This window comes from Monodon monoceros, unplaced genomic scaffold (assembly GCF_005190385.1).
Source record: "Monodon monoceros isolate NGI ecotype Baffin Bay Population unplaced genomic scaffold, NGI_Narwhal_1 Super_Scaffold_21, whole genome shotgun sequence".
NCBI lineage: Eukaryota > Metazoa > Chordata > Mammalia > Artiodactyla > Monodontidae > Monodon > Monodon monoceros.
The window spans coordinates 111542567-111556584 of NW_021703778.1; the positions used below are offsets into that span (position 1 = coordinate 111542567).

General features: G+C 33.0%; 1 protein-coding gene across 10 annotated transcripts in view; it reads right to left on the bottom strand.

The window, feature by feature from the left end:
* The window catches only part of RALGAPA1 (Ral GTPase activating protein catalytic alpha subunit 1), a 228295-nt gene that overhangs the window by 26277 nt on the left and 188000 nt on the right, over window positions 1–14018 (bottom strand). For all 10 annotated transcript variants that reach the window (XM_029237182.1, XM_029237176.1, XM_029237181.1 and 7 more), the window contains 2 exons: window positions 1860–2018; window positions 746–873 (listed from right to left, as the gene is read on the bottom strand). In XM_029237182.1, the coding sequence (XP_029093015.1) occupies window positions 746–873; window positions 1860–2018 (287 nt within the window). The remainder of the gene's footprint in view (window positions 1–745; window positions 874–1859; window positions 2019–14018) is intronic.

Here is a 14018-nt window from a genome sequence, read left to right on the forward strand (position 1 = left end):
GCATATTTCGCCCCAGGCAGTGTTCTAAGAAGTTTACACATACTGACTCATTCAGTTCTCATAACACTACAGGCTAGATATTATTATCATTCTCATTTTATGGATAAGGAAATTGAGGCTCAGAGAGGTTAAATAACTTGCCCAAGGATGTATAGCTAATGAAGTGGTGACCAGCATTTGAGTCCAGGTAATCTGGCTCCAGAAGCCATGTCCTCTCATACTTCCATGTCTCTGTTTATGTCGTTCCTCTGCTTGGAATGCTCTTAATCTCATCTACCTGATTAATTCATTCATCCTTCAAGATTGGTTCAATCCTTACATTTCTCAGAAGTGTTTCCTGATACCACCACTCCTTACAGCTCACTGAGAGGTATCTGAAGTATTGTTATAATAATTCCAGAACATCCTGTGCATAACTCTATTACAGCACAGATACTGAAAACAATATATTTCCTCAACTAGATTGAGTACTTTGAAATGACTGTTACGGTTATCTCTGCACATCCAGATTAGCAGAACGCCTAGTACATAATGGGGCTCTAATTAATTAACCAAAAGACAAGTACTGATTAAAAGCGTATTAAAGAAAATACATCATTCAAATATCATAACTGCTTAAACACTGGGGAGGAACTCCATCCTCTATATATCAATAAACAAAAACTCAAAGGTCTTAACAACACATAAGAAGTAGTTACCTTGGAAAGCAGACATAGAGTAGAAACCATACTGTTAAAAAGGATACAAGTTTTGATATAATGGAATCAGCGATTTCAGAGCACGGCTTGCATTTATAGCGGTTGCTCGAACCATAATGGGTAGGACCTTTCCATTCACAATAGCACCATCAAAAAGTGGACCAAAGAAGGGAACCTGATTGAGAAATGAGAACATAATTTTATACTCAAACTGGAGAAAGGTTGTAGATAAGAAACAGTTTGCATACAAAAGTCTTTCTGCTTCCTATTTAGTTCTTCCTTCAGTAGAAATGCTATTCAAATTCAGTTCTTTTCCATGATGGGTCATTCATACTAGGACAATAAACAAACAAAAAATGCCAGTGGTCTACAGGGTTTCCATTCAAAAGAATTATATGCTTCATATAACTGACTAAATAATTTACACTACCTGCCAATTTTCAAATTTTTGTAGCCGCAGTTGTATACAAAAATCCAACACTTGGAAATAATTTACTTTTCTCCCATTGAGTAAACACAGGAAGGACACACATTCTTACAGGCAGCAAGTTAGTTTTTTATTATTTTCATGTGATGCCAGCTTTACTACCAAACCTAAAACACTTTTATCATTATTTTACTACAGAATCTAAAACACTATTTTTTATTTTATTATATGGTTTATTAGAAAAAAATCTGTCATTTTTATCAGATAACTGACAGTTTCAAAAGTATTCTGTTTGAATATGGCTGGTACAAATGGCAGCTGAAGGCAAAGACATGAGCTGTGGATAATACAGTAAATATTTTAGGCTTTGTGGCCACATATTGTCTCTGCTGTATATTCTTCTTTGATTTTTTAAAAGAGAAAAACCCATTAAAAATGTAACAAACATTCTTAGCTTGTGGGGTGTACAAAAACAACAGTAAATGGGAACTTCCACTCTGGCACTACCTAGCCTTCTTCCATTCAAATACAGTTTCTTTCTATTTTTCCTATTTTAGCGCCTTCTGAAGTAGACTTAGACAATTCACATAGCTATACCAGAGTCTGTGTCTCATCTCCCCCTCCATTTCCACGTTTTGATGCCTAGTCTAATTCTTCTGAAAGAGGGAAAGAAACTCACAAAGCCATATAGAACTCAAAATATATTAGTAAAATGTAAGATAAGGAGTTCTTACCTCTGGTTTTTTCATTATCTGGATACTGAACATGTGATTTTTCATTGGGTATATTACAATAAGGACATCACCAAATTCGGTAGGAATAATTCCTCTCCTGTAGTCTCTAGTATGCTCTGACCAAACGATGTGTACTTCATCATTTCCTAAATGTCTCAACTGGAAAACCAAGAAAATAGTTCATAGTGCTCGAGAAAAGCCCTGTGAATACAGTCATACAGCTACTGACAACATACTATAAAAAGATTAAAGGGTAAAGAAATTTTAAAAATATTTTTTAAACTTCATTTGATAATTTTTCATAACATGCAAAACACAAGCACTCAAAAGACATTAGGAGACACTGCAGAAGACCAGATAATTTTCAACTGTCTATACAGTCAATGGCAAACAGAGGAATTAGATAAAAAAGATTCGCATACAGACCAAACGCTCTTCTTAACCAGCAACTGCACCAATTTTCCACTACCAAACCTTTTAAAAATTGTTTAAAAGAGTGTTTTAAAAAGTGACGGATTTAAGACTATTCTTTTTTTCTGACCACTCTCTGGAAGTGTTAATGAGCAGTGAAAGGGTCTAAAGGAGGCAACAGAAAGAGAAGGAAAAGAAGTAAATCATAAATATCTACTGAGTAAGAGAAAGTTGGTTATATTTGCTTTAACAAATTTATTTCCAGCTTTTCTTTGACTATGAAACTTTGCCTACGAAATTCTTTCAAGTGGACTTTGTGAGATTTGTTAGACTCTCTAAAGATTTTATTTAAATACTTATAGTGCTTATGAAGATGTTTTTGGCATTTAGAGAATTAACATTATGATGATTAAAATTATAAAAAGCAAAGTATACAAAAGTTGGATTTCTATTAAGTTATTAGAAAAATTAACTTAATGTCCATCAGTATTGAGTTTTCTTCATGTAGATTATTGTTTAAACATGTATTTTAATGTATCAACACAATTTGGTTATTTTAGTACATTTATTGATTCTGGCACTGCAAACATTTGAGCCCATTTTTGGTGCATATCTCACACAGGCTTTTCTATTACTTTCAGATAACGTGACATATTGTAGGCAGAAAAGTGTGGAAGAGAAAATTAGGATAAGTGTCATCAATATTCTTAGTAGGGGCTAACATATAGGCAATTTCTGTTTTTGAAATATTGGACTTATTTTGACTTAATGACCACAAGGCAGGAAAACAATTAAATATGTCATTTAAACAAACAAAGGAATTAACCTTCCAATTAATGAAAGGTTTTCTTCTGTCACCCTTTAACCCTGGAGTTCTTAATCTGGGTTCAAGGGATCTATGAATTTTTGCAAATTTTATTTGTGTATTTTTCTGAGAAGAAAGTCTATCATATAGGACTATGTATTATAAAAAAAGCCAAGAACCAGTGTTCTAATGGTTCTTAAAAGTCCCCAACACCAATCTATCTAGAAAATCCTAGGTACTATGAATGTCATTAAGTATTTGAAAACACGAGGTAAATCCCTGAACTTTAAAATTTATATTCCTAAGTAAGAAATGCCCTCTCTTCTTTGACAGATTATAAGATAGTGGCAGCTATTACTCTAGAGACAGTGCCCAGCTAAGTCTATAGACCAGCATCTATTACTTTAGAAATATAAAGATTTTTATTTTCTTTTAAGGAGGACTTTTTTTAGGTCTAAGTGGATTAAATAATTCTTTTTGGAAACCATAAATGTGCTTATTGCTCTAAATACATGATGATAGACCTCAAACATCAAAACAATGTTTATTTTAAGTTTTAATTATCATTACTTACAACACACACACACACCCTGAATGACATAAATGCAAGACTTGGACTTTGTGACATTTTTAAAAACCAAAAAAGATTACACAACTCAGAAAAGCCATGGCTCTATAATTTCATTTTTTAATCAAAATACTTTAAAAATATCCTTCCTATACAGCCATCCCCATGTGTCAGCTTCCCTAATAGGTTTATGTTAACTGAATACAAAAGAAATGTGAAATAAATTTAACCAGGAGGGATGATCCAATCTAATTTTGATACATTAATGTCATATGCTGTACATGTTACAACAGCAACCAGATCTAATACTAAGCTCCAGGCTATACTGAGATTTCCAAATGGCAGATTGTTCTAAGTGATATCAAGTATAATTGAAGTAATAAACGATAGTAAAAGCTGAGCACACTGTCAGGAAGAATTTAAGTATTTACTTTTTAAAATTAAATGAGTTAGGTTAGGAAAGGCAAGACAACTGAAATAATGCAGGTCTCAATTTACAGAAAATTCCTTTTATTTATCTGCTACATTAACCCTTGAACTCTTGCCAAACCTATCTATAATTTCTAGTGCCCACTTATCTAAAGAAATGAGAGAAAAGGGCAACTGTAGTTTTATTTTATAATGAAAGCTTGTCTTCAAATATCTACCACAGAGTATTAAAAGTCTCTTATGGAAGTTTAACAGAAAAGAATAACATATTTTTTCCAGGATGTTGTAATGCAGATATTTGTGGCATACAGCTATGCATATAAACAAAGTCATTTAAAACATGTTCAATCATTTTAAGGAAAAAGCTTCAAGAACATCCCTTATCATTTTTATCCAAATGCTAAAAAAGCAATTATTTTATGCTGTTAAGTTGAGGCATGTTTTTATATCTTTATGTCTTTAAACCCTGCTATAAAATAATTAAACAAATTGAGAAATTGCTAATCATTGCCATGTATCTTAGAATTTTTGAAGACTACTGAAAATATGAATTTTGAGTGGTTAACAGTTAACAGAAACTTCAGAAGTGTGTTTGACATTTATTTGACATACTTTATGTAGTATTTGATATTTTAAATTATTTTATCTATTCTATATTTTACAGATTTAAAGGGTTGTGTCTTATGTATACTCAGCAGGGTTTTTCCATACTCTGAAAACTCTCAAAGGAGTTCCCACCTGCATGTTTTTGTACCCAGATGCGAATCACTTCTGAAATAGACTATAAGAATTCTGTACATGGGATAGGTTTGTTAAAATGACTGGCAACCAAAGTACTCTTCCAAATTCACTGTGACTGCTGTTGAAGTCATTTTGGAATTCGAGGTATATAACATAAGCTGCAGATTATCATTATCAATTTATGAAGATAAAATAGTTAAATGAAATTCAACACATATAAAATTGAAGTCCTCAGTACATTATAGAATATTAGCACTGGAAGAGACATTAAAGCTCTAATTTCCCACACAATACAGGAACTCCCAGTGCAATATCCCTGACAAGTAATCCTGCCTCTGCTTGAATATTTCTAGGGTTAGGAACTTACAGATTCACAAATTAGCCCGTTCATTTTAAAGAGCTACAATCGTTAGACCCTACTTTACAGTAAGCCAAAATCTGCCTTCCCTAAGCTAGTTCTTCCAAAATAAGACTAACACCAAATAAACCCAAGCTATATTTCATATATTATCTTTTCAAATATTTGAAGATTCGTCTAATATATAACTCAACTTTTCTAGGTTAAAAGTGTTCCTCTTTTTATACTTTACAAATTTATTCATTATCCTGGATTATTACCTCAGTTTATTGATGTTTCTATTAAATTGTGGTATATGAAATAGAATATAATATCAATATATTCTATAATACAACCAGCCCACAGTGGGACTACTTCCTTTGCTCTGTTCACTCAGTTATTTTCTGCATTTTTACAACACTGGCTCAAATGGAAGCTGTAGTCAATTCAAACCCTTAAGACTTTTTCTTACGAAGTTCTTTTAAGCGGGTACAACTGACTACTAGAACTAGAGAGGATTTCTATGTATTCTTAATAAACTTTAACTTACCAGGTTCCGATTATCTTAAAGCCTATCAAGGCCTTTTGTTAGCATGATTCTTCTATTCAGTATGTTGGCTCTCCCTTTTCCAGATTTGGGTTATCCTTAAATTCAAATTCTTGTGTCTTTATTTAGATTTTGGATAAAAATGTCAAATGGGACAGGTTTGGGTAAGAGCCTTACAAGTAAGTCATTACAGATGTCCTTCCTGGTTAAATGAATATCCAACATTTGTTAAATACTTACTATTTCTGAGTGCTTTGTGATAATTTATTTAATTTTCAAAACAATGCTACAAGATAAGAATAATTATTATTGACCTTATTTTTACAGGTGAGGAACTGAACCTTTGTAACTTGCCTAAGGTCACGTAACTAATAAGTGGCAGAGCCAAGATTGAAACCCAAGCAGGCTAGCTTCAGAAACCATACTTTAACCACCTCCCTCTATTGCCTCTCATTATATAATTAATTTCTCTAGATATAATTACAGAACCAGTCACTAACATACTTATTGAACTATTATTAAGACCGCATTTCTTCAACTTGTCCACAACAAACGACTTAGTTAAATGCTTTATACTGTCTATGGCCTTCCCTGATGTAGTAATCCTATTAAAACAAATTAAGTTACTTTGATGTGATTTGTTATGGTGAACTCATGGTAGCTCCTAGTGATCACTACTTCATTACCTAAGTGCTCACAAACCATCTGTTTAATAATCCTATTTTGCCAGGCATTGACATGGAGCTCATGAATGTTAGTAATTTTTGTGGTTGGTGGCCTGTTCCATGTCCTTTTATGAAAATCAGATGTTTGCCTATCTATGGCAGTGTTCTCATTTTCCATAATTATCAGTAGAGATTCCAGAGTCAATTCTAGATTTCCTCAGTGAAATATCATTCATTTGGAGTTAGAGACTAGAATTCATGTAATATAACTATATCATCTGTTTTACAAAATCAACTTACCCCCTTGACGTCCTCATTTCTGTTAAAAACACCTAATAACTTAATTATAATTACTCAGAGTCAAAACCTGAAAGTCTTCAATTTCTGATTTCCTTATAGTATCTCTAACAAGCTCTTCATTAAAAAAAAAAGTATTATGTTCTTTTTGTACTTTCCTTCCTATTTCCTCTACTGTTGCTCTAGATCAGATGCTAGTCATCCTACACAGCTGGACTAGTTCACGAGTTCTTAAAAGGCCTTCTCTCCTCCTTCCCTCTCTCCTTCCTATCTACCTCTTTCAAACAGCAAATATTGAGAGCTGACTAAATGCACTGCACTAGCTATTAAAGATACAACAGTGAGGAAAAACAGACACATTTTCTTCTCTCACACAGCTTTAAGTCCAGTGGAGAGAGAGTAAAATAAACTAAGCAATTAATGAATAATTAACAGTAGAGATAATGCTCTAAATATACCTCTCTGAATGCAAATAACAAAGACAACTGATCTATAATGGCACTTGAAGAATGCATAGAAGTTAGTTAGGTTAGGGCAGTTACTTCACGAGATAGTGGTATACATGTAGAAATTGAAACTGAGTTGATACTCACTGCCCCAAGCCCTCATTCTTTGCCCCTCACCTTCCAGACACTCATGTAGCAAAACATAAACTATCATATACTCCTCAATCATATGCAAAAACATACTCTCATATATTTTCACAGTTCACTTGCTGTCTGGATCATTCATTCTTAGTAATTGGGAAAAGCTTCTTGAAGCAATAGGCACAGCATCTAGTACAGAATACTTTAGCAGAGCGGGCACTCAATAAATATGCTATTAAAAAGATAATGTCACAGTACTTACTTAGCAAATTGTTTTCTATCATTACATAGTGCACAGCACAAAAATACAATTATCTGCAATTACGGCTTTATTTAAATATGCCACTTTGATGGTGATACGTGCTATACAAATATAAAATAGGGTAGTGTGATAGTGTTACTGGATAGAGAGGGCTTCTTTAGCTAGGATGGTCTGGAAAGGTCTCTCTGAGGAACTGTCATGTGAGTCTGAGAATAGAACAATGAGGATGAAAAAACCTGATAATGTGACGAAAGAGCATTTCAAATGGAAAAAAAAGGTAAGTGCACAGCCCCTGAGATGGGAATGAGCTTGACATGATGGCAGGTCAGAATGACAGCCAGTGAGGCCAGATTGTGGTAAGTGAAAAGGAAAGTGACAGAAGATGAGATCAGGGAGGTAGGCAGGCAAGTGGCCAAATCCTGTAGGGCACTGAAGGCCACAGTAAGGAATTAGAATTTTATTCTATATGCAATGAGAAGCCACTGCTATACCATCCAAATTAAACCATTCACAGTGCTGAGATAAATCTGCTCTGAACCATTTATACTTCCTTGTTTCTTTATCTTCATTTCTTGTCATCAGGAGTATATTTATAGAAATCGGGGTTAAAGGTAGAGTCTATTATATTAAAACAGAATTATTTTATGTAATGTGGCTAGATTTAGGACTACAACCATGTGTGTAATTCCATAGCATTTATTAACTATTACATTAACTACACTTCTACTAAAACAATGAAAAAATTTTTCTTATTATTCCTTAAGTTTGTTTTTCAATTCCTTTTCCAGACTATATTAGCATATAGTTCTTCGGAAAGTGAAGTATACTTTAACTGTATTTCCAGATAAAATAAAGAAAAATGGATTTAAAGTTATAATCAGACTAAGCAGTTCGATAGAGCTCATTTATTTGCAAAACTATTGTAACCAAATTTCAAAACAAAAAACGAACTGCTGTCCAGTACACTAACAATATTTCAGAGGGAACTGACTTAAAGTGCTTCTTTCCCCTCTTTTGGGGGGTCCAGGAAATGAAAGATAGGCTAGAGAGTCCAACTAAAAGTAGGTTACAATTATCTCAACTTGATCTTCATCAAACTCCTAAAAGGATGATTCAGCTACCTATGAAGCAGAGTATCAGCAAGTGGCTACAACAAGGAGACAGAGGAAATGAGACAAGCTCCTGTGAACACTTTATACCAATGCTTGCAGCACTTTTGATTTTTAGGGGTGAATAAACTCAGTTAAGTGGAAATTATTTTTAACCATTTTCTGTCAATCTTCCTCAGGTAGAGAGAATTTATAGAACAGATGGCTTGGACTGGAGTTATATCAGGATTTTTAATATGGTGGCGTAGTATTTCTAAGAGAGACTACTTTGTTAGACTGAAAGTTTGGTTAATTTGTTAAAAAAAAGTATAGTCTATGTTGTAAAAATTCTGTCGCTACCATTTTGATCCTTGAAAGAGCCTTTCTTCACAAGAAATAAAATGCTAACACTTAAAGAGGTTCAAAGATATTTACCTCTCATTCTGAGAAAATAAAATGCTTAAAAATAATTTACAAAATCACCACATATTTTAAACACAAAGTGAAAACTAAAATTAGTTTCTATAAAACAGATATAAATGATTTTCTCCTATCAAGTTTAAAACAAAGAACCAGAGTCATACATAATTCTACCTTGCCAGAGGCACGGCTATTTCTTTAAACTGACTGTTGACTATCTAATTTAATTAGAGGTATTAAACTCCACGCTGAGGTCAACAAGCCTTACTTCCTTCAATATTACACTTCAACCAGTGCTCATTAATGTGTCTACTGAATGGATTAACACACCTAAAGATATATGTACAAAGCAAAGGGGGACAACCTAATGATATCCAATTGTTCATTTGTAACAGGACACATGTTCTAGGCCTCAACTTATTACCACTAATGTGGAATTTATTAAATTCAGGAGAAAAAATACCAATACAGAAAGTGATTTTTTTATTAAGGAAAACTGGTATAAGACAACTGGTTTCTATGATTAAGTTTAAGGATTTAACCTTTTATTGAAAAGAAATTGATACTGTAATAGAGCTAAAATATAAGACTGTTACTTAGAAAAATCTTACATACTAGGACTCTGAAGAGCAGTAAGGGCAAGAATCACAGAGAATAGGGAAAAGGAAAACTCAGTATGTAGAGAAATAAATGTTACTTTTAAAAAAATTTCTATGAAAAGAAGGTTTAGAATAATTTATACTGAATTATGAGACTGGGTAAATTTTTCCTTTCTACTGAATTAAGTGAAATATTGCTTCAATTTAGCCCCAACCTTGATAAGAGTAGATTTTACTTAAAGTTACTTAAATTACTACTTGAGAATATAAGAGAACTATACCTTCCAAAACGATACCACTTTATTACATATTGTTTACAATTTTGACAGGTTTTGTTTTTATCTGGTAGGTATTATACATGTGAAAGAAGTTATGTTTTGAAATTTTCTCACTACAACAAATAAACCCTTTAAATTGCTCTATTTAAGTAAAAAAAAGCCTATCTAGCCAGGGTAATTTTCTTCAATAAAACAGGCATAGTTACTTTGACAACTAATATAATAGCATGCTTGCATTATAAAATTTAAAAAAATTATTAACATATGCTTGCATTTTTAAAAGTTACATTATTTCTGGCATCTCGATACTAAACAATTGGAATACTACGCCATGTAATTGCCTGCAGTCTTTCTCTAATAATTTGAAAAAAACCCAAAAAACTAAATAATTGGAAAAAAATACTTGTACTATTCCACTTGGTAAATTGCTAGATAATTTTACATTTAGAATTAATTAGCTTAAAGGGGGAAAAAAACTCAAAATTTTCTTCTAGGGTGTTATGTCAGCAAAATGGTGGACCAAGCAAGCTCTTGTTTCTCCACAGAGACATTGAAAAATCATGATTATATACAGAAAACCCTGATTCCACAACAAAACCTGTTAGAACTAATATATGAATTCAGCAAAGTTGCACAATACAAAATTAACACACAAAAATCAGCTGCATTTTTAACAATGAACAATTCAAAAAGGAAATTATAAAAACAATTCCATTTATAATTGCATCAGAAAGAATAAAATTCTAAGGCATAAATTTAACTAAGGAGGAGAAAGGCATATATGTTGAAACTACAAAATATTGCTGAAAGAAATGAAAGACTACATAAATAAATGGAAAGATATCCCATGTTCATGGATTGGAAGGTTTAATATTATTAAAATGACAAAACTACTCAAAGTGATCCAAAGATTCAATGCAATCCTATCAAAATCTCAACACGGTTTTTCATAGAAACAGAAAAACCCATCTTAAATTTCATATGGAATCTCAAGAGACTCTGAATAGTAAAAGCAATCTTGTAAAAGAAGAATGAAGTTGTAGAACTCACATTACTTAATTTCAAAACTTACTACAAAGCTACAGTAATTAAAGCATTTAATTAAAGCAAAAGGACATTCAGACCAATGGAATAGAACAGGGAGTCCAGAAATAAAGCTTTGCATAGATGACCAATTGATTTTTGACAAGGATGCCAAGATCATTCAATAAAGGAATGTGTAGTCTTTTAAACAAATGGTGGTGGGACAAATGGATAGCCACGTGCAAAAGAATGAAGTCAGACTTTTATCTCATACTATACACAAAGAATAACTAAAAATGGATCCAAACCTAAATGTAAAAGCTAAAACTATAATACTCTTAGAAGAAAACATACGGGAAAATATTCACAACATTGGATTTAGCAATGATTTCTTGAACTGATACCAGAAGCAGAAGCAACAAAAGAAAACATAGATAAATTGAGCTCCATCAAAATAAAAACTTCTGTGCCTCAAAGGACACTATCAAGAGTGAAAAGACAACCCCCAAAATGGGAGAAAAATATTTGCTAGTCATATATCTGATAAGAGATTAACATCTAGAATATATAAAGAACTCCAACAACACAACAAGAAAATTACAAACAATCTAATTTAAAAAAATGGGTAAAAGAGCTGAATAGACATTCCTCCAAAGAAGATATACAAATGGCCAATAAGCACAGGAAAAGATGCACATCATTAGTCATTAGGGAAGTGCAAGTCAAAAACCACAAAACATAATACTTTGTGCCTATTAGGATAGCTAATAACAAGTGTTGGCAAGGATGTGGAAAAACTGGAACTCTTGTGCATTGCTGGGAGAAATGTCAAATGGCACAGTCACTGTGGAAAACAGTTTGACCGTTCCTTTAGAAAGCTAAACATATAATTTCCATATTACCCAGCAATTCAACTCATAGGTCTATACCTAAAAGAACTGAAGACGGATTCAAACAAATACCTGCAGGACAGTGTTCATTGCAGCATTATTCACAACAGCTAAAAAGTGGAAACAACCCAGGGTCTATTGATAGATAAATGGATAAACAAAATGTATATATGTATCATGGGATACTATTCAGCCATAAAAAGGATGAAATTCTGACATGCTTTAACATCAATGAAGCTTGAAAACATTATGCTAAGTGAAATAAGACACAAAAGGACAAGTACTGTATGATTCCAAATTATATGAGGTATCTAGAACTGGAAAATTAAAAGAGAAAGAAAGCAAATTAGAGGTTACTAGGGGCTGGGTGGAGGGGTTAATGGAGAGTTATTGTTAATGGATACAGAGTTTCTTTTTTGGGAGAATAAAGTTCTGAGATTTCCAGTTTCCAGCCTGGCATGTAAAGAGATTAGAAGTTACCACTCTGTCCTAACAACAAGTAAAAAGCTAAACAACTGAAAAATCAACTACAGTACTCTTCTTAGATCAGAGAATTGAGGTCATAGGGAAAACTGCTGCCCCAAAATTGGACAGACAGGCATATATGAAGAATAACAACTTAACAGAGCAGAAACCTCTGTAGGAACCAGTGCCAGAGTAGGAAAACCTGAACTGTAGCTGACAAACTGCCAGAGACTCAGTGTGAAGAATGAGAGAATGAAAACGCATCAGAACCACAGTCAGATATGGCAGGGATGTTGGAATTACAACTATGATTAATATACTAAGGAAACTAATGGAAAAAGTAGTCAAAGTATGGATGGATGAACAGATGGATAATGTAAGCAGAGAGATGGACATTCTCAGAAAGAATCAAAAAGAAATGCTAGAGATTAAAAAAAATATGTAAGTGAAATGAAGAAAGCCTCTGATGGGCTCATTAGTAGACTGGACATGTCTGAGGAAAGAATCTCTGAGCTTGAGGATATAATAATAGAGACTTCTAAAACTGAAAACCAAAGAGAAAAAAGACCCAAAAAAACCCCATAACAGAATATCCAAGAACTGTGAGACAACCACAAAAAGTGTAACATTTATGTATAGAAGGAGAAGAAAGAGAGAAAGAAACAGAAGAAATATTTGAAGCAATAAAGATTGAGAATTGCCCCAAATTAATGTTAGCAACAGATCCAGGAAGCTCAGAGAACCCTAAGCAGGATAAATGGCCCCCAAACTACATCCAGGTATATCACATGCAAACTTCAGAAAATCACAGATGAAAAAGTCTTGAGAAAAGCCAGAGGGGGAAAAAACATTTTACCTATGGAGGAGCAAAGATAAGAATTACATCTGACTTCTCCTCAGAAATCACGCAAGCAAGAAGAGAGTGGAGTGAAATATTTAAGTGCTGAGAGAAAACTCTGCTAATCTAGAATTCTGTACCCTGTGAAATTATCCTTCAAAAGTAAAGAAGAATAAAGATATTCTCAGACAAACAAAGATTGAGGGAATTTGCTGCCAGTAGACCCGCCTTACAAGAAATGCCTTTCAGAGGGAAGGAAAACAATATAGGAAAGAAATTCAGATCTACATATAGAAAGGAAGAGCATCGGAGAATCAATCATTGAAGGCAAAATAAAACTTTATTTTTCTTATTCTTAATTAATCTAACACATAACAGTTTGTTCAAGATTATAAATGGCAACAATGTATTTGATAATGTATGCTTATGTATACACATGGTTATGTATAAGTGAAATAAATGATAGCAATGACACAAGGGATAGGAGGGAAGAATTGTGCTATTAATATGCTATTAATAATAGCATATTGTGCTATTATAAGGTACTTGCAGTGAACCAGTATAGTATTATTTGAAAGTGGACTTAGATTAGTTGTAAATGTATAGTACAAACTCTAGGGCAAGAACTGGAAAAAAATTTAAAAAGAAAAAAAATATAAATGATATGATAAGAAAGGAGAGAAAATGGAATCGTAAAATGCTCATTTATAACCACAAATGGCAGAAAAAATGTAAAATAATCCAATTATATTAATGATCACTTTAAATGTCAATGGTTCAAATATACAGAGATTGTCAGAGCCGATCAAAAAAAACAAGCCCCAACTGTGTGAGGCTTGAAACCAACTTTACAAGAAACCAACTTTAAATACAAAGATACATATAGATTAAAAGTAAAGGGATGGAGAA